The following is a 21,633-nucleotide window of genomic DNA, read 5'->3' on the forward strand; positions in this document are numbered from 1 at the left end:
AGAATCGGATAGGTCATGGATAGGTCATTACTTTGAAACTTTCTCAATAACATAGTTTTCTTTTTAGGTTACTGTACTACAATTCATTTTACTTAAGACAGTTAGTTGTGCTCTTTTGTGTGTTTATTTCAGAGCAAACTGAATCCACTGAATGTGACCCCACCCATCCGAGCAGTGGACCAGGACAGAAACATCCAACCTCCCTCAGATCGACCTGGCATCCTCTACTTCATTCTAGTTGGTATGTATCCAGAAAATAGACAGAAACCTGTCTTACATATAGTTAGTTTTTAATTTTGTAACGGTATTTTCCTCATTTTTGTCTGCATTTTTCTCAGGTGTGCTGACCTCTTTTGTTACTCTTGTCGTCTTCAGGTCAGCCAGCAGAGTACCCAGAGTTCTTTTCTTTGAACAGGAGCACGGCAGAGCTGCGTCTGCTGAAGCCCGTCAGCAGAGATCTGTATCAGAGCTTTACACTTGTCATTAAGGTCAGCAGAGCCCATCTCCACCACACTAATCACTCACACACACACACACACTGCCCTCACCACACTGTGGTCATAATGTTCATTATTATGTTCATTATTATTAGCCCTGAATATTGAGAATTGACTTCAGTTGTTATATTTTTTAATCACCACCACACTTTGCTGATCAGTTATTATGCATTCTACTAATAACTGTCAGTGTTATATGATGCAAAAGTTTGAACATCTCTGGTCAAATTACATGCTTTGTTGTGCATATTCTCTACTTAAATATGACATTTGTCTGCAAATTTTATTGCACAATTTCAATTTATTTGCTGAGTTTAACACATTACAAAAAATCAAACATAAAAGAACTTTTGCACAGGACACATTTTCACAGGACATATTTTTACCCATAATATGTTATATTTAGCATATAATCAGTAGATGTATATTAAAGTATACAGAAATGTGGTCTCTGTGGGGAATGCATACTTATTTTCACGCAATAAAGCATGCCATTTCATGAGAGGTGCCCAAACTTTTGCATAAGACTGCGTTCATGTTAAAGCTAAATTAAGACACACTAGAAGCTCTCTGAGTACTGTAAATGGGAAGTTGTGTCTAATCAGATTGCATTTCCACTAAACTTTGCCAATTAGACTCGAGCCCAAGATAATTACAGCAGATTACATCAATTATAGCACTTTGTGGTAGAGTTGCATTTCTCCATTCAGAGTGGACTCTCATTATGAATGATTAGGCTAACAGCATTCTTGCACTGTTCCTCAAAAAAGAATGGAAAGAGGGAGGCAAGAGAGCGAGAGAGCAATAAACAGATTGATTTTATTAAGTGAGAGAATTTGTAGGCTACTCTTTTGTTAGCTGTCAAAAGCCTAGAACTGTTCAGTTGGATTTCTGGCTTTATAAATCTGATAATTCTGGTTATAAAGTCTGACTCGCCGAGACACATTTAAAAGCATTGCAAAATACTTGATATATACACAAATGATCACGTGACTTCCATAATAATGTAGTAAGTATACAGTACTATTCAAAATCAGAAACCACCCATACATTTATTTCATTTTCTGTCAAAATGGCCATTAAGTATTCAGTATTGATTTTCCAGTGTCAGGAAAAAAACATACATTTAATAGAAAATTACATGGAAGTGTGGGAATGACGTCCACGTTTTGTCCTTTTTACAGCTTCCATTCTTTTTAAGAGACTTTTTTTCAGCTTTTCAAAGAAACCTGAAGGGATATTTTCCACCTCCAAAGTTCATTCCTAGAAGTTGATTTTATTCTCTTCCCACTTCTCACAATCTTCTCATGATCCAAGTAATGCCAGACACATTCAATGATGTTGAGTTCAAGGCTCTAAGGTGGTAAGTCAGTTATTTTGAGAACACAAGCAGCTTCTTTGTTTGATTTGCAAATCTTCTTCTTTAGTGGCTTCTTGACATCTACACATCCTTTGAGACTCAAAGGATGAGTCCAATCCCATTTCACCCCTTGCCCCTACCACTTAGTCTTTACCCCTCTGTTTAGTGCATTCAGGTCTAGGGGTAGAGTGTCCTGATTTTAGTCCTGATTAGGGGTAGGGTGAAGTGTTAGGGCTACATGGCCTTCCAAATGGAGGTTTTTCAGAGCAACACTGCAAACAGAGTGTTAAGAGAAAAAGAAAAACGGACAAGATGGCTGCGCAAGTGACCAAAGAAACCCACAAATGTGAGTATTTTCTACGTTAAAAATTACGATAAACATTATCTTAGTTTAATGTCGTTTCAATGTGTTATAGTCCTTTTCTTTATAACAGGCATAAAAGTGCCTAATAGTATGCTGATGTCATGGTAGCTAGCTAGCTAAATTTCCCATTCCATCTTAAAACATTTAAGATGGAGCGGGAAAATTAGAACAAGACGCTGGTGAATAGCTGACTTCAGCTTCATATCACCAAAGAATTAAGGGTGAGCGATAATAAATAACTTGCACCCCCCCCCTTTAAAGTCATATGATTCCCTAAATGTAACTAAAGCCCAGCATTGAGGTTGCTGAACTTTACCTTCCTCTGCTATCACTGCAGACTGGCAGGGTCACCTACAGAGCACCACTAGTAGCCTGTTAATGAAGTGATGTTCTTTTTTATTTGAGGGTCCCATTTCATAGGGGAAGATTTTAACCACTACTCCTCGTAACTCCAAGTTCCAACAGGCAAGGTAACACTCAGAAACAAGGGGTAGGGGTAAAAATAGGAAATGGGATTGGGCCATAGCCTCAAGTGAGTTGACTTCTCACAGTGGAATGATGGACCAAAACACCTGTGGATCCAAGAGATAAGAGCTTTAAGTACTTTTTGTCTGGTGGTGCCAGTTTTAGTGATGTACCAGCTTTAATGATGTAGTTTTTGCTTTAATGTCAGTTCACCAGTGCCCTTACTGAGATAATTGAAATCTTTTTTCACCAGGCCAGGACTTGCCAGCAAACAAATGTCAGTCAGAGTGAAAATATTTATGTGCATAATATGTGTGGGCAGGATTGCGAGGGCAAGCGCGTGTCTATATTCTCATAGATGTTGCCTGAGCTCAAGTCAATTTTATCACTTACTAAATATACTCCGAGAAAGAAGAGGTCTTTCAGTAGTTAGAGCAGTCAGGAATAGGGAAAAATCACTGACAGAGAAACTCAGTAGAGCAGTGAGGCGCACACACATGCATGTAAGAAACCATTCATTGTGCATATTCAATTAAGTAAAATACATCCTCTTATTTAATTGAGCAAGGAGAGAGAGAGAGGCATAAAGATATCATTGTTCAGCAAGCAGTAAGGATCATCACATACCATTTAGAAATCTTAAATGCTTCTGTTTGCCGTGCAAAACGGTCGCGCTTGCTCTTCTGACGTTTCCGTGTCATATACTGACTGCTCCGGAAAATTCGAAGCAGACTGGAAATGAGGTTTTGTTTTCACTCTGTGTTGTCAGAGGCATTCTGAAAACATGCACCAGAAAATAAACTATTAAACAGACGGAAACCTGAATTATGCAGCTCAGGAAAATATGCCGTCGCTTTGCCTTCTGTATGCTTCTGTATGATGGAAGTGAGAGATTTTACAGCAATAAATGCAGGAATGTGTCAGTTATATGAAAAGTATATAAAGTTGTTAAGAGATTAGAGATCTGTACATTTGAAAGATGCAACAGAGAGGAGGTAAATATTTCAGTAAACACTGGCATTACCTGTGATTATTCACCAAATAGAACTCAGCAGGCCTTGCATAAAATAAAACATTTAGAGCAAATAAAAGTTCCAGTGATGTTTTAATTAACAACACATATCATTATTTTAGCACTTCTTTATCAGAACAGCAGTTGTGTTAAATAAGATGATACATTGTGCTGATCAGATTGAATAGTACAATAGCACAATTAGCACAATTGAGATCAGATATAAAATATTCCATCTGTATAAGAAAAGGGGAAAGTCAAAGGAAAGTAAGTAGAAAAAACAGGAGTTTTCACAACTGGAGTGGAAAAATTGATTAAAATACATAGAGAAAATGGGCTCCTAACAACCCCAACAAGGCCTGGTAGACCACCACAACTGAAAAAATCCACAGGCGTTTCTGTCCATCCTTCCACTGTAAGAAGACAACATTATGGATCTGCGAGGAAAAGGAATTAGACAAAAGAAGAAAACTTGCAAATCAACAGTGAAGCAGCTGGTGTTTTCAGAACAGCGGTCCAGACCTCAATATCATTGAATATGTTTGGGGTTAACTGGTTTGTGAGAAGCAGAAAATGCAACCAACTTCTAAGACTGAACTTTGGAGGTATGGAAAATACTGAAAAGAGAAAATGTTTTAATTTTTTTTTATCATGCTGAAAAGTGACAACTTGTGCTGTTTTGAGTGGAAATTAAGTAAATGATGGTTGCTCTCTGTTCTGATTCATTGCCATGTATTGTGCCTCATTCAAAAAGCAGGCCTTATAACTTCATTGTGGATAGGTGGGCCAAACAGCTTTGTTTACATATATGGAATAAATTGTACATTTTATTTTTTTAAACAGTGTTTAAATACTATATTAAAATCTTATTGTTTTTTTTTTAAGTGAGGAAAATTCAGCTTTCTGTAAATTGGGCCTTTCAAAAATGTTCTATGCACTGTGGATGTGCTATGTATAAACAAAGCTCCATGGGTGAGCTAATCCTCAGGCAGCTCCAGAGAGCTGCTGTCCACGGTGCTGAACTGCCCTTCTGCTGGGCCAGCGGTGAGCTGGCAGTTTCATATGGAGATGGCCATCTTCCCTAACACCACTGTCACAACGCATTTATCCTGACATGTCTGTTTGTTTGCTTTGTTTATGTGGGTGTGTTTGTGAGCAGGCCGAACAGGATAATGGTCACCCTCTCCCTGCATTTGCTGACCTGCGGATAGAGATTTTGGATGAAAACAACCAGGCCCCGTACTTCCACCAACCATCCTACCGGGGCTTCATCAGTGAGTCAGCCCCTGTGGGTGCAACCATTTCGGGCAGAGCCAACCTCACTGCCCCGCTGGCCATCATTGCCCTCGACAACGACATTGAGGAGGTGGGCTCATAGTTGTACAGACATAGTAACAGAAACACAGTGTGTTTTGTTCTGTTTTCTGAGTTGAAGGATTCCATTACTGCAGTCATTTATGTAACCATAGTTTCAATCAGTGATTTTGATATATTTGATTGTGTTTATTGCATTATTGCAGCTTCTGCCAGGGGCTGTACCAGTGGGTATCATACCGATATGAAGTTTGTGTGCTGTGCTTTGTTCTCTTTTTATCTCAGTCTTTGTTCACTATTTCTCTCTCCTCTGTACACTCTCTTTTTCTCTCTCTCTCTCTCTCTCTCTCTCTCTCTCTCTCTTGCTTTGTTTGGGTTTGAGGCTGAGGTGAGACTAATACAGTCTTCAGTAATAGCTTCTCTCTGGAGACTATTTTTAATCCTTTATTGTGTTTAGTGTCCCTCCTCTCTCTCCTTAATGAGAGGCTACTTAAATGGCTTAGTCATACAGATTGAGTCTGATGTTTCCATGGGGGGCAGACTCATAATATTCACTTTCAAAATTACAGCTGGAAATATGAGCTCATTCTGCTTATGGTTATGTAGAGCGTAGGGCCTGACAGATATGAAAATGATGTGACCAATACCAATTTTCAGAAGTCTGATAGCCGATAATACACTACACAATACAAAAGTACATGGACATCCTCACTCGATCAAATGTAAGTGCTGTTGTTGTACATTGTAAGCATCCAGGAGCAACAACAGCTCAGGCACTAAGCCGTAAACCACGCAAACACACAGAGCGGGGCTGCTGAGTGCTGAGAAGTGTAGTGCCTATCCTCTGGTGCCTTCCCTAATCTCTTTGTAAGCAACATTAGCACAAAAACTGTGCATCGGGAACTTCTTGAACTGGGTTTCCACGGCTGAGCAGTTGCACACACACCTAAGATCACTATGTGCAATGCCAAGCATGGGCTGGAGTGGTGTAAAGCACCAAACTGGAAATGTGTTCTCTGGAAATGAATGGCAATCTGATGAATTAATCTGTGTTTGGTGGATGCCAGATAACGCTACCTACTGGAATGCATAGTGTCAACAGTAAAGTTTGGTCCAGGACAATGGTTCCAGTGAATTGTAACATTAATGCTACAGCATAGACACATTTTAGACAATGTTTCCAACTTTGTGGCTGCAGTTTGAGGAAGGCCGTTTTCTTTCCAGCATGACTTTGCCCCAGTGCACAAAGCACTGAGTTTGGTGTGGAGGAACTCCAGTGGCCTGAACAGAGCCCTGACCTCAACCCCATTCAACCCCTTTGTGATGAACTGGAATGTCGTTTGTGAGCTTTCTCGTCCAACAACAGTGTCTGACCTCACAAATGCTCTTTTGACCAAATGGGCACAAATTCCTACAGACACACTACAAAATCTTATTGAAAGCCTTTCCAGAACAGTGGAGGCTGTTATAGCTGCAGAAAAGAAAAGAGCGTGAGGCGACTGTAAGGCGAGCGCTTTCTAGTACAGGAGTATTAAACTGCTAAATATTCCTATTATACAGTTTTCTTAATAAAGTAAAGTTAACTCATGTAAAACAAGTCACCATGTATTATTTTTTGCTAATATTGATATCAGCAGCAGACATTTTTGGCCATCCAATGTTTCGATCAGGCCCTCAGTTTTTCAGTCTTTCTGTCATTTGTGTGGATGACTGTGAGCACAGTCAGCTCTGCCACTTCACTGTAATGGTCCATTACTGTCTGCAGCATTTCTATAATGTTGAAAAAGTCTGAGACATGGCCTTCTCTACAAAAGACCCCTCCAGCTCAAAAGAGCTTCACTCTCCCGAGAGCTGAACACTGAACACTTTTACCACTGCAGCTTCATTCACCTTTAAACTCTCTCTCCCTCTGTCTGATACAGTGAGCCGCATCACCCACCACACTCTCTGCCTCTCTTTCTCCTTCCTTTTTACCACTATCTCTTATACTCCTCACTCATGCACTTTTCTGTCTCTTTCCCTCCTGTTTTCTTTTTCTCTCCATTTCTCTCCCTCTCTTTCTCTTTCTCTCTACGTGTCTGATTAGGGAGTGTGATTAAGTAGTGAAAGGGAGACTGATGAGCTGATTTGATTGAGTCAGTAATGAAGCTAATGCAGATATTCAATAAACAAAGTGGCCATATTGATGAGCATACATCAAATTTACAACTAATCTGCACCATCTGTATACTTATGTATACATATTTAGGGATGGACCAATATGGGAGTTCTCTGCTGGTGCAAATTTCTGTCATTTTTCATGTTCATATAGTGGCCCTAAAAAGTGTCTGGACGCCTTAATGTTTTAACCACTGGTAAACTTTGATGAAGTTCATTGGGTTATTTCATAAAATATTTAACAAATAATGTTTATTTCAGAGAAAACACTTTAAGTATAATATCAAACTGAGAGTAGACTTTTTGTGTAGAGAAAGCCTGGAGAGGAATTTCCAACCAGACTGTACTGAGGTACTGTAAAGCTCAGAGTTGGAAACTCCAAAGTCTGTGTTGTCAGTGTTGTCAGTGAGCTTGTGTTCATGAACTCAGAAGCGTGCAAAGGCAAACCTGCATTTGGACGGTTTTGGATGCAAAAAAAATGGCTCTTTCAGCAGGATAATGATCTGAAATACATCAGTCATTGTTTGGGAGGTCTTGGAGTGGTCTGGTTAAAATATGGTGCTTGTTGTCCCCTTTTTGTTTCCCAATGCATTTTTAACTATGACACAAATAGTAATCCATAATACTTTTTGGGTCCACAGTATGTATTGATGTCGATGCTGATGTATGTATATTTATAAAATGAAATTAATTATAAAAAATATATTTTTCTTATTTTTAACATTATTATATAGAGAAATATAACATTTATTTATATAGCATTATATATAATTTTGTCACAGTAGCCCAGTTTCGACTGAATGCTCTGCTCTTCCAGAATACAATAAATGCATTGTCAAATATTGGTTTGGAATATGGATCAAATCTAATCATCTGTCTCATACTAATACATTTTTTTAACAGTTTGTCATATCTGCTAATACAGATATGATTCCAATATCATTGTGCATACCTGTTTATAGCTGTACCTGTAATAGTACTGCTGACATGTACTTGCTTTTCAGAAATATTCTAATCTAGCTGAGAATGATCAAAACCAAGGGAATTGTGTTTATGAGTTACTTTATTAGTTTGCTTTGCTCTCTAGCTGTATTGTTTTCACAGCTGTGTGGGTGTGTGCTGTGTGCATATGCATGAGTATGTAAAGGAATTGTGTGGTTTTTAGACTGTATGTTTTTTTTCTTTTTTGGTAACACTAAGCATCCCTCAGGTCTTATCTTTCTTCTTTAAAGACTAAAGACCCACAGGTGAAGATAACACTGGGTGACTACACCTCCATCTTCTCCATCACCTCCTCTGGAATCACACGTTACCTCACTCTGCTCAAGCCTGTGGACAGAGAGACACAAATGAGCTACACCTTCACGGTAGGAACAAACACCCACATACATTTCTAATACCTACCTCTCTGTTAGGGGCTTTGAGGTGACCTTTAATTTATATTATTATATTTTCCTATTTTCAGAGAAGAATGGCATCAGTATATACTAGACTGACGGCTGTACGGGAAATTGCTGATAGTTTGCATCTCATGCAAAGGCTATGAAGTTGGGCGATTTAAATGTCAGAAAACACGCTTCTTGTGTAGTTCATGTCATAAATCAGTCCTCATAGAGTCATGAAGAAGTTTGGGTTCCCCTGGTTAACATGACATTTTTGTTGAATTACTAAGTGGAAATTAAAACATCCTCTACAGAAAACACACCTCTGCATTTTTAATGCATGAATGATAATTTAACATACTGGGGAAAAAACTAAAACATTACTTTGTTTATTGTGGTCGTGCTTGTTAAAAACAGATATAGCTGTGCTGCAGCTTATAGGTTAACTTAGCACAGTAAGCCTTAGCCATTTGAACAAGAAGTGATTTATAGGAATAAATATAAGCCGGGCGACCAGGGTCCTTTCTGTGTGGAGTTTGCATGTTCCCACTGTGTCTGGATGGGTTTCGTCCTACAGTCCAAAGACATGCAGTCAGGCTAATTGGACATGCTAAGTTGCCTCTAGGTATGAGTGTGTATGTGTATGTCTGTGTGTCTGCCCTGTGATGGACTGGCAAACTGTCCTGGGTGTGTCCTGCCTTCTGCCCAGTGACCACTGGGATAGGCTTCAGCTCCCCCAGAAGTGGCTTAGAAAGTGTGTTTCTATATTATTATTATTATTATTATTATTATTATTATTATTATTATTATTGTTATAGCTGGTTGTTATGGAGTTGCCTGATGGTTATTAGGTGGTTGCAAAAGTGTTGCTAGCCCATTGCTATGGCATCTCAGGTGGTTGCCAAGGTGTTGCAAGGCCATTGCTCTGCTAGTCCAGATAATATACAGTATACATTGTAGTATTCTATTTTTGACCATAGAATAATAATAAGAAGAAGAAAACAAAGAAGTTGGCTTTTTCAAGCAAACTTACTTAATTCTACTACTGCTACTACTACTATTACCATTACTACTACTACTACTGCTACTACTACTGCTACTACTACTAATACTAATAATAATAATAATAATAATAATAATAATAATAATAATGCTAATAAAAAAGGCTGCTATGTTTCTGTGTTTAGCTGCATTTTGCATTGACTTTTGCTGTTTAAGTTTAATATTGTGAGACAGTGACATTCACTTTTAAACTGGTGTACCTCCTTCCTCTAGTGTCTGTTGTCTATTGTCTCACTCTTTTCCTTTACAGTACAAATTGTAGACAGACATTATATGAGGCTGATGTGAATGTGATATTCTCCTGTGAGATTTCTCTTTATCTGTTTATGTAATGGCAAAAAATAACAACTGTTTTTGTACTAATCTTACTTCCTTCGGGAGTGCTGGGGCTTTAAGTGTATCAATATTTCAGCACCTAACATCACAAACAGCATGAGATCATTCGCTTGAAAGAACAAAACAAGTAATTTAAGAAGGGATGAGACGGTGTGTGTTCCTGCTGGTGCTCATTCCATGGCTGGCTGCTTAAGAGGGCTCTCCGCTGATCTTATCTAGCGAGCAGGGCTTTAGCTTGAAGCCCCTCTGATCTCAGCTGCGACATCACTCTGCCGGCAACAATCAAAATGGACAGCCAAAGCACAGGCCTGGGTCCCTGTCTGAAACAGTCGCGGGGGTCATGGTCCCCATCGTTATGAGTGTTGTGAATCATTATGAGTTTGCTTGTTTGGAAGCAGGATTCTCCAGGACACTTTAAAGCTTGATGATACTTAATCATAAGCATTAATACCTTTAATGGGCTTAACAATAGGCTGCTGGATGGAACAGAGACACCATCGCTTTTTGGTGTGATTTTGTTTGTAAAGAAAAAGCCACGTTAAAGAAAAAAAAAAAAACTTGAATCAGTTGCAAATTAGGTGATTGTATTTCTGAATGTAGAAGAACAATTATGCGTAATCATAGAGGACGGAGATGGCACACTCATAATGAACCCCTTCTCTATTTGAATAATACTTGTATTAAAACTATTTTGGAAAATGTTATTTTTTTCTCTATTACTGACATTAAGGCCTACTTGTTCAGACCATTTGCTTTTCTTGTGTTAAAGTACTTTTTTCTTTTTTTTTGTCACCCACAGAGAGAAAACTAAAAAAAAAAATCTCAAAGAGTTCTCTTAAGCAACATAGTGTTGTACAGTGTTGTACTGTGAACATTCTCTCTCTCTCTCTTTCGAAAAACAAATGCAATAATGGCTTTCCAGTCTTGATCTCCAGCATGTCAGAGTGTGTTTTACCAAATCACTCTTCTCTCCATCCCCCTTTTTATCCTGAATCCTCTCTTCTCAGTTCCACTGAGGGCTTCTTTCTCTTCACCTGCAGAGACATGTCAATACCAGCCAGCGCTGCCTCCAGCAATACAGGAGAGGTTGTTTAGAAACTGCTTGCCTAGCTTTGTTTTGTTTGCTACGTTTCTTTCTTCCTTTGCTCTTTTTTCTTTTTCTCTCTGTCTTTTTTCGGCCACTTAAGGTGAGAATAGCCACAAACATGCCAAGAGGAGTGTGGAGAAGAGCATTTTCTTGTTTTGAAGTATCTATCCTCGGTGAATCTTCTTCACTTATTGTGATACCCTTGGGAAAAAAAAAATAATAATAATTTTTTAATCCCTAGAAGTTCACAAACTTCACTCACAAACACAAAGACAAAGAGTTAAAGCAGTTGCAGACAGCTGTTGATTGTTTTTGATCATATATGTTGGCTTATATAGTAGGTATTCCAGGTAGCTGGTTGTTAGGGAAATGCCTGGTGGTTGTTAGGTGGTTGCAAAGGTGTTGCTAGGCTGTTGCTATGATATACCAAGTGGTTGTTAAAGTGTTGTTAGGCCATTGCTGTGGTATCCCAGTTGGTTGCTAAGGTGTTGTCAGACCACTGCTGTGGTACCTTAGGTGGTTGCTAAGGTGTTGCTAGGCCATTGCTGTGCTATCCCACATAATATACAATATACATTGTAGCACTGCACAATTTTGACCCTAGAATAATAATAATAAGAAAACAAAGAAGTTGGCTTTTTAATTGATGAATTATTCTTCCGGAAGTTATAGGAATTTTGTCAGAAGTACAGATCCGAAACTTTCATTAAGTGTGTTTACGTCGTTCCAAAAGTGTTTTGCTTGATCTCACAGCAACACTGATTGCTTACTTCCGTACCGTGGTCTGTTTTCGCACATGTGCAGACTGAGATATCTGAAAGAAATCTGAATAACAGTTTACATGGGCTGAGAAATCTGATTACTGAGCTAAATTCCAGCTCTGTTTATCGAATTTCTAGACCTTACTCCGATTTAAGAAATTGAACTACGCTGTTAACATGACCATTTGAATAATCAGATAACTGCAGAAATCTGATTATGATCAGATTATTTAGTGCATGTAAACACACTTAATCAATACCACATAAGTAGAAGAGGAGATGTTGTATGATTGATTTGAAATTGATGGGAAGTTATTGTACTGTCTTGTTTTACAGTAAGGAATTTTTTTTTATCAACACTTGATATCAAATTAAAATGAAAAAGGTCGGACATCAAAGCAGTGTAAAATGTATAAGTAAAATATGTATTTCACATATATTGTGGTGATGTTTGATGTTCTACTTTGTGGTCAAAACTAAATTTACCAATGTTTGACACAGCCTCTTTCATGAATCATATTTATTTTTATAAATCAGTTATTATGTTTTTAGGTTGGAAAGCTTTTCTGGTTCAAACAACATAGAATTGTATTGAATTATTTGAGTTTGCATTGATTTACAAGACTTTTAGCCCCTCAGTTCGCTATAGCTACCCCACCTGTGGGATTAGTTGTAACATTTGCACTTTAGGCTGAACTGTTTGTAAAAGATATGTGCTGGACATTAAATTTTTGTTTTCATTTGTATCAGATGTGTGGGTTACTTGTGGAAAATACATTTTCCTCAAATGCATTACATAATTACATTTGAATAGAATGTCGAAAAGAAAGTGATAATACTAGATTTCTAAGAGTTAACATGAGATGTTCAGAGCTTTTGGACCTCCCGCAGCTCTGATGGCATTCATCTGCTGTCATTGACTTGTAATTGTACAGTTGTTCGTGTTCACTTCCTCAGTGATGTCCCTGACAGATCTGATTAAATGAGTGCAGCTGTGAAGCTCTTAGAGAGGGAAATGATACCTTATGCAGGTCGTATTCAAAGTTCAAAGCAGAATCTAACTTTCAAAGCTTTAGAGTAGATGTCTGTCTCAAGCACACAGCAGGAGCCCATTATGAAACAGAACTGCTCTTCTTCAGATATTCAAGCACATTAGTTCTCTAGCTCTGCAGCTTCTACCTGTAAAAGAATCGTGTAGACAGGAGTAAAGCCGTAGACTTAGAGGTCAAATGAAGTTGGACTTAATAAGCTTTTCTTCTCAAGGAATGAAAATCACTCGCACAGAAACCCTGCTAACGCCTGGGTCAAAAGATCATCCAGCATGGACTGTGTATTCATAACACACTCATGCACCCAGCTTGCCCAGAGAGCTCCACAGCGCACTCATGTAGAAAAGCCAGCTGGCTGCATGCATCATACTAATCTGCTATAAGGCTCCTGCTACAGTGAAGTTGTCTCTGCTAACCAGAGTTCACTGGCATATTTCTGCATGCAAAGCCATTGAGCTCTGATCCACACTTACAGCTGTGAGTGTCTGGAGAACATGCTTGGGAACATCACCAACATTTAGAGCCTTTAGCTCAACTCTCTGATTGAGGTGCAGAAGGAAAACAAGCAGGAATGGAAGATGGTCAGACACATGCTTGGAATAGCTGAAGAGGAGTGTTTTGGTAATGCATTAGTAAGAGAAGTACGTATCTTCTGTAATGAGCAGTTTTCTACCATTGCACCATTTTATCTTCAGCCACACATAATCACTGAAATTTCTCTGCTTTAAAATTGCTCCCTCTTAGGCCTCATACTTGTTTTCCAGCTCCTCTGGATGCAGGTCTAAAAAAAGAGATACAATGTTATGTATTAATGCAGCGTTTGCTTTCCAAATATATGAGTCATTTTCAGCAGCAATCTCTTCAGAGTCTGTCAAGTAGTTGACTTCACTTATATCGTTTCCTGCTGCTCCCACAGATGGTGGCCTCTGATGGTGTACAGCAGAGCCTGCCGGTGACCGTGAACATTGCGGTTATCGACGCCAACGACAACACACCCACCTTCTCTCAGGTGTCCTATACTGTGGAGGTGTTCACCAACATGCAGCCTGGAGAGACTGTAATACAGGTGAGAAATGCTCTCGCACATAAATGATTCATGCTGCGTTCAGAAAGAAAGCAGATGACTGTTGTGTTTATTCATCCTTTTTTTACCCACACGACCATTTATAAACTTCATATAATCTAATGCCCAAGTGTCAAACACAAGGCCCACGGGCAGGGCAGGATCGCGCTATGAAATTATTTTCATTTTCTATTAATATTAGCCCATTTCACAGTGTGCTGCACTACAATCCCCAACATGCACTGCAACATGAAGTGCACTCCAACCCCCCTCCTCCCAACAGCAATCTATGGGGCAGTGGTTACACCTCAATCCTACCGCACCAGTTGCATCACCAGACATACTAGCTGTGTTTCAGCAGCAGTTCGACCAATGTAAACACTTAGCTAGCTGAAAAACCACCTAGTTCGCTAAAAGTGAGAAGTGGACAGTGAGCACTGGGGATTTCAAGACAGGTGGAAGCTCAAATACCTTTTTAATTCCAATATATGACTCATTTGCAGAAAGGGTGTGGCCACAATGAAGGAATACCACATTAAGTACCGTTATGAAACAAAACACTGGAGAGTTGGATAGACAGCAGAGACAACAGAAAAAGTGGCGGAGATGAGGAAGGGCGTTCTCTGACCGACAGATTTGTTGAGATTTTTTAATATGGCCCTTTTAGCAGTTGAGTTTGACACCTCTCATCTAAGGTTAAGTATCATCCACTGGATTTTCTAAAAATGCTTTATTTGTTATGAACTGCATGACGCCTACATAAGCCTGTACATGTCAACCTAAATAAGCCTTTCATGACAGCTTACAAACCTACATAAACATTTATAGAGCTTTATTCAAGCATGCGTCACATTTTATGTGCTGCTTTTGCATGCTGAGCACCTCGTGTTTTATGTGCCCTGTGCAGTTGTCTGTTTTTGCGGAGCGCTCCAGGTTGCCTGAATTCAAAAACTTGAAGTGGTCAGGTAGCCTACATCATTGGTGTTTATTTTGTGCTGACTGAAGAGATTAAAGGTAAAGCAAGGCCTTCAGTGACAGTTGTAATAGAGAGTTGTTTAGAGTTTAGAGTTTTAGTTTAGCATGTTTTTTGCTAGCAGTGCACATTTGCAAGTTAAGAGTAGTAATTAAACTTTCTGCTTGTACACATCGAAACGATAGCAGGCTAGCACACCGGACTGACAGTTTTGATGCTGTTGTTGCTTAGTAACAAGGAGACGTCCTGCCAGAACCACATTTAAAAATAAAAGACTGAACAGTGTGGCTCATTTTTTTTGAAAATGCAGTTTTAGCCCTCCTTAGCTTGTCACATAGCCTTATGAATGATGTCCTTCAGTAAAGTGTTACTCATTTATAATATGTATGGTATGAAGGAGGCATGTCAGTTAACCCATATGGAAAGGAAATATATTTCCATATTACACATATTTAGTCTACATATTTGCATATATTGGCATATATTTAAATGTTGATTTGCATGTATAGTTTACATTTACATATATTTCAATCTGGAAATAAAGTTTCCCCAAACTCCTTATATTATGCAAATTGTTACCACCCAAATTCTGCAAACTTGATAAACAGCACAAAAATAACCAGCCTTTGCCCCACACATGTATAATGAATTAAAGTAAATGCTAATGAGAAAAATTATAAAAGCAATAAGTAAAATTAGAGCTGTCCAACTAAAGGTGAAGTGCTGCTCAGCCTTTGTGAAAGACTGATGAGGAACAGTTCTTAGCCCCAGCCTTGACACTTCACTCAATTTAATAGGGTGGCTGACTATAAGCAGTATGGTTGAAGTCTCATCAGGCTGATCAAAGGCAGAGGATGAGCTCCTGCCATCTTACCAAGTCTTCTGAAGTTCCTAAGTGTAGAAGGGTCTAGATCCTTTCCTTGCTAGTTGACAGTCAGGCAGTTACAAAGAAAACTGGACAAGAATTTTGCCACATGTACTGTAAATACTCTTTCTCTTGATACGGTGCCATGTCAAGGCAAGTAGGGTTGCATGTATTGGGGAAGCAGAAAGTGATGCCTGGAGTTTTAAGTCCTGTCAGGTTTTCCCATGACAGAAAGTTCTTAGCAGAGGCGCCAGACTAAACCTACCATACATATTGGACAGCAGCAATATAGGGCGATGTCAGTGGCAGATGATGACAGAGGTGATAACGGCAAAGACATCAATTCAGCTGCGTAGATGAAGGCAATGTTGAACCACCTCTGTACTTTACCTAGAAAACCACATGAATTTGAACAGTTGGAATGAATATAATCAGAGACATCATAAACAAGCCATTGAGGAGTCTAAAGAGACAGGATATTATGAATTAAGGGTATCCATATGGTAACCAGCTGTGTGTAAAATATCCCGTGGTATTCAGGAGGTCCCGTATTGGCTGGCTTCTCCAGCGTTGGTAGGGTAACTCACTTGCATAGCGCCGCTGATTGGTTTATCAGTTCTTCTTCTGAAAATGCTGTTTTCTAGTTTGGTAATGTGATCTTCCACACATTTTGGATCTTAAACATCTCCTCTTTTGTGTTTGTTTGAGAAATAAGTAGCTTTTAACTCTTTCCACCAAACCATTGGAAAAGTGGGCTAGTTTCAGATTTACATATGTGTTACAGCATATTGTAAAGTTTTCAGAGGCATCCTGTGTGTAGTTGTGGGCTGGAGGTTAGGGAACCAGCCTAACCAGCACCTAACCACCAACTGTTCCCTGGGCACCATGGATAGGGCTGCCCACCGCTCTAGGCAAGTGTGCTCACTGCCCCTTAGTGTGTGTGTTCACTAGTGTGTATGTGGTGTTACACTGCATGGATGGGCTAAATGTGGAGTGAAATTTCCCCGGTGTGGGAGTAATAAGGGTCACTTAACTTAGTTACAGTTGCTAGACTGTAAAGGACCAACTGGGTGAACCAGTTTTCTACAGCGCCACCTTGAGGCAGACTAGTGCTGCACCTCTAGTTAGTTAAGAATACCAAAGACAGAAGTTTGCTGACTGTGGGTGAAGCAGCTAAACAGTGACCTTTACCTGAAAGTGTATTTGAGCGTCTATTATCCCCTAATGGACAGCATAATGCCATAATAAGTTTATGTTCAGGGACTCCCCAAATTGTTGATTTTGAGACATTCTGGGGGTCCAAGAGGTTAATTAGGAAGTTCTGGACCCCCCCAGGACCTCCATCTTTGTTGCCAGGAGTCTGAATCAACTTGCCAACACTTGGCAAATTTTACTGCACAATTTTTATTTATTTGCTGAATCTAACATAGTAGAAAAACGAAATATATATAACAAAGGACATGAGGACATGCAGAAAATAATCAATATTCTTATAAATCTTACAATATTTTTAATGTAAAAATATATTGAGTTGTACATTTTTATTTAATAAAAAAATGCATAAAAACTTCCAAAAAATTCCAGAATTTCAGTGTTCATTATGTCTATTGAACTTGAAGAACACTAAGGACAAAACAAAAAACATTCAACATTTGTAACATGGGCAAAAGGTTTTACAATAAGTTTTAGACTAAAATCATTTTTGTTTTATTATCATTAAGATTTAGTCAGATTTGAGTATAATTCATGTAAAATTCAGATGTGTTTGTCATGAGGACACAAAGAAGTGCAAGTTTACTCATAATGACTCAATAAATACTGTACAGATTACCCTTAGACGCTAATCTTTTTTAAACCCAAGTGAACATTTTTACTTAATCTTATTTTACCATCTAATGAACTTTCTAGCACCTTAATTCTTCACCTAATAAAAATTAAGCATCTGAGGTTACATAGCAAATAGTGTATACTGCTGTATATGTAACATATATTTAATATGAAATACAAATCAAAGTATGGTATATAAACAGGCTGCACTGGTTGCCTACATTTCTACAAACACACACACACACACACACATATATATATAAATATATCCCCACACCATATATATATATATATATATATATATATATATACCGTGCCATACAGCCTTCACTCCAGACTTTGTTAGGCCCCCCACTGTCTGGTCTCTCTGTGTTTAGCTTGTTTTAGTGCTGGACTGATGACCTGCTGCTCTCACTGCTTGTGTTTTCCCTCTCGCTGCTGGATTAGAAATGAAAGCAAAATCAGACAGAGAAATGTCAGCTTTAATCTCTGCTAAAAATCAAGCCGACTGGACTCTCCTGGAATGAGCTCGAGGTCACACGTCAACCTGCCTGCTCTACCGTTTGTGTGTGTGGGTGTATGTGTGTATGTGTGTGTGTGCGTGTTTGTGTATGTGTGCGTGTGTCCAAGCTGTCTTTTCATCCCATAGTATTTAACAGAAAGACAATCAGCTTAATGGTGATGATATGGATCAGTGGTGCTGGAGTCATTCAGGGTTCTGCGCACAAGTGGGACTTGGCGTAATTATGAGAATAGCGGCTGGAGGAGGTGTGTTCATATTAGTGAGACTTTAATTAATTAGCCTTAAGGTATGTTTACAGCCCCCGCTGACTCAGCTTGGGCATGGAATTAGCATTAGCACAGCACTACCTTTTTAAGATGATTGAGTAAGAAAGTTAAGGGTTTACTTCTAAGCAGGATTATTTAAAAGGGAATTAGAACTTTCTTTTGTTCTCTTTAATTCATATTTGACCATGTTTTTTATGTTTAAAGATTTAACCAAGATAAGCGTATTTCTTTTAAATCTCATTAATAACTTGCATTAAATCTACATTTCAGTAAAGCTGGCTGCTGGGCAGCTCCAAAATATTACTGTAGTTGCTCCCGTTCTTATGACTGAAAGCATATTGTGTTTCAAAGGTTGAAGTAAAGTAGCAAGGTCATTCTCTTTGGCAGTGGTGCCAACCTTGACTGATTGATACAGAAATGGAAGGAAAGCAGTTTGAACTTTTGGAGTCCTGTGTATGTTCTAGGAGGAACGTTAAGTTTCTGGAAAATCCTTCTATAGAGCATTTACAGTTGTAGTGAAAATGGTACTGAATTAAAGAACACACTGGGTGTTTCTTCACATTGATGTTCGTGTATCATAGTGAAGACTGTGGCTCTCGAGGGCTACTCATAAGTTCAGTCATTGGACGCAGTCCGAATTATGTCGTGCAGACCATTATCCTCCACTGTGTAAAATGGCCTGCATACGGTCTCTGTCCATTTAGCAATTGCTACCGTTAATTTGCTGGAGGTTGACACATCTATTGTTTTCTGCCGAACACTGTGGTGTGTGGTCTGTCACATATTACCAGGGCTAACGCTGTTGGTGTTAGATGTGCTTGGCTTGCCTGCAGTAGCATAGGCTGTGTGTACTCCGGTGATCACTAAACTCAGCCTGACAGTGACTAAACACCACCTTGGTTTTGTTGAGCGAGCCGTCTGGCAAAGTTTTGAAATGAAACTTCTCATTCAAGAGGCCTTTCTCAATCCATCATTCACCAATTCAAAGAGTATAGAGCGACTTCTAATGCAGTCTAACTCTCCTGAAAGCTGGAGACTAGAGTGGTGCACATTCAATTTTCAGTTGGGTGATTCAAAACACCAAAAAGAATCTGCACGAATAGCACTAATTTTTTTTTAACTGTGTTTAAGTGAGATTGCATCGATCCATTATTTTTGCATTCAATTTGACAGCACTAATACATGTAGAAAGAGACCACGATGATGTTTTATTGTTTTATCAGGAAAATTAGTCAATTTTCTTATCCATATGCACATACAAGCCAGTGCTTTCTCAGAAATACCTTTAAGACCACTTTAAAACACATTAAACAAAAACACAGAAACTGCATAAGGGTCATTCTCTGAATATGGTGGCTTTCTGGTTTAGAAAATGCTCCAAATTTCACCTCTGTCTATTACATAACTATTACTATCTTGTTAATATCTTGTGAATATAATATCACACATATGACAGCTTATTTCTTTTTACTAATTTTAAACTATTCAATTAGTACATGCATTAGCAACATTTTCTGGTGTTACAGCCACAGTGCATGAGAATTCAGTCTATCAATAATACAGTTTAACCTTAAATAGAACAGATAACACAACTTAAAACTGGTTAATTATATTATGATGAATGAAACATGTTCTTAATTTATATATTGCATTGAAAATATTATAAAGGTCAATTGCCAATGACACAATGTAACACCAATGACTTCACAACATTATATCAAACTACATTTCATATCAATGCACTCAAAAAGCCAAGTAACAGTGATTTAAACACTATGTGCTACATTTGGACATTATTACTGCGTAAAGCATTAGGAATTAATTATTAATATGTGTCATGTTAAAACCCTATGATACGTTCATCACAGTGACTGGTAACAGAGACAGAAACAGGTCTGTGATGACAAATGTGTACTTTAATGCTCCACAACATCACATGAACCAAACCTACAGTTTATCAAATTTCATTTCTATCTATAAAAATGTTCAATGTTTTGTTTTGCAGGTAAGACTCGGTTTGGAAGATATATTGGAGCTGTTTATAGAAGTTTTTGCTATAGTAACTGCAATCATCAAATAGAAATGATGCAACTGAGCTGATCTGAAAAACCTCCCATGTCTTACTGCAGATTTACAGTGTTTTGAGTTTTTCCCTCAAAAATCAATAGTGCAACATACTCTCTGTTTTTGTGTTAAAATGTCATGTTCTTTCGACCACTGAAATGTAGACGTTTAACTTGAAAGTTAAGGTGAAATAGAAAGGTCCAGTGTCTGTTGTGTATTCTAAGGACACTGTCTAGCCCCCCCCTTCTATCTTTAGCCTTAGCAAAGTGTGAATTATAACCAGCATATGTCCATTATTCCACCACTGACATTCATTGTCTGTCGCTGGATAAACAAATATGTTTGTGGAGATTTTAACTGGTTTTGAATAATGTGTCTGTTCTATACTATTCAAAAACAGTTCAATATAGAGTTTTGCTTCAAAAGAAAATGCTTTTGAGAAGTAACAAACATTATAATTTGGGTGAGTTGAGTACAGTATATTGATATGCAGTCATATTGTATGCTAGAGGCGACAGAAGTAACAGTTGGAATTATTGAACTAAAACAAAATAGGGTTCTAATGAAAATTTGGCACATTTTAAAGTTGTGACAGGTTCTCTGCTTAGCCAAATAAGGTATGGCACATGGCCAATGCATTACATTTTCAGGGGGCCCAAAATTAATCATTAGGAGGAGCACTAAGATTGAGATTGAATGGCAGCTTAGCCACCAGGCTGTCACAATAGACTTTCATGCCCTTTTTTTAAATGTGGCGCTACTATTTCGATGGTGCATTTTGTCTGTATTACATCGTGATGTACCACAATAATGCCTTACTATATTGTAAGGTTATATTTTTGTCTTTTTACCCTCCTTTAATTTAGTTTACAGACAGTGTTCGGGTTCAGACCCAGTGAACATCAGCATCTTGAATACTTAATGTGAAGTTTATCCTTGTCTGTTTCTTTCAGCTGACTGCTCAGGATGCAGATGAGGGTCTGAATGGTTTGATCACTTACACCATCTTGGCGGGCGACCAGGGAGATTTCGTCATTAATAACCGCACGGGCCGAATCACCATAGCTCCAGGGGTCACTTTGAGTGTGGGTCGCTCCTACGCCCTCACTGTCAGAGCAGCAGATAATGCTCTTGAGGCTGAAAGGAGGCAAGCCATTCTTTCTCTTATCCTTCTATTCACTCATTTTTATTATTCTATATTTTTTA

At 38.6% G+C, this 21,633-nt stretch overlaps 1 protein-coding gene across 1 annotated transcript in view; it reads left to right on the forward strand.

The window, feature by feature from the left end:
* Window positions 1-21,633, forward strand: part of pcdh15a (protocadherin-related 15a) — a 227,642-nt gene that overhangs the window by 95,663 nt on the left and 110,346 nt on the right. Inside the window, exons 10-15 of the mRNA XM_036574114.1 lie at window positions 133-241; window positions 376-488; window positions 4,858-5,064; window positions 8,402-8,536; window positions 13,763-13,912; window positions 21,381-21,574. Of these exons, the coding sequence (XP_036430007.1) occupies window positions 133-241; window positions 376-488; window positions 4,858-5,064; window positions 8,402-8,536; window positions 13,763-13,912; window positions 21,381-21,574 (908 nt within the window). The remainder of the gene's footprint in view (window positions 1-132; window positions 242-375; window positions 489-4,857; window positions 5,065-8,401; window positions 8,537-13,762; window positions 13,913-21,380; window positions 21,575-21,633) is intronic.

Source organism: Colossoma macropomum, unplaced genomic scaffold, assembly GCF_904425465.1.
Source record: "Colossoma macropomum unplaced genomic scaffold, Colossoma_macropomum, whole genome shotgun sequence".
NCBI lineage: Eukaryota > Metazoa > Chordata > Actinopteri > Characiformes > Serrasalmidae > Colossoma > Colossoma macropomum.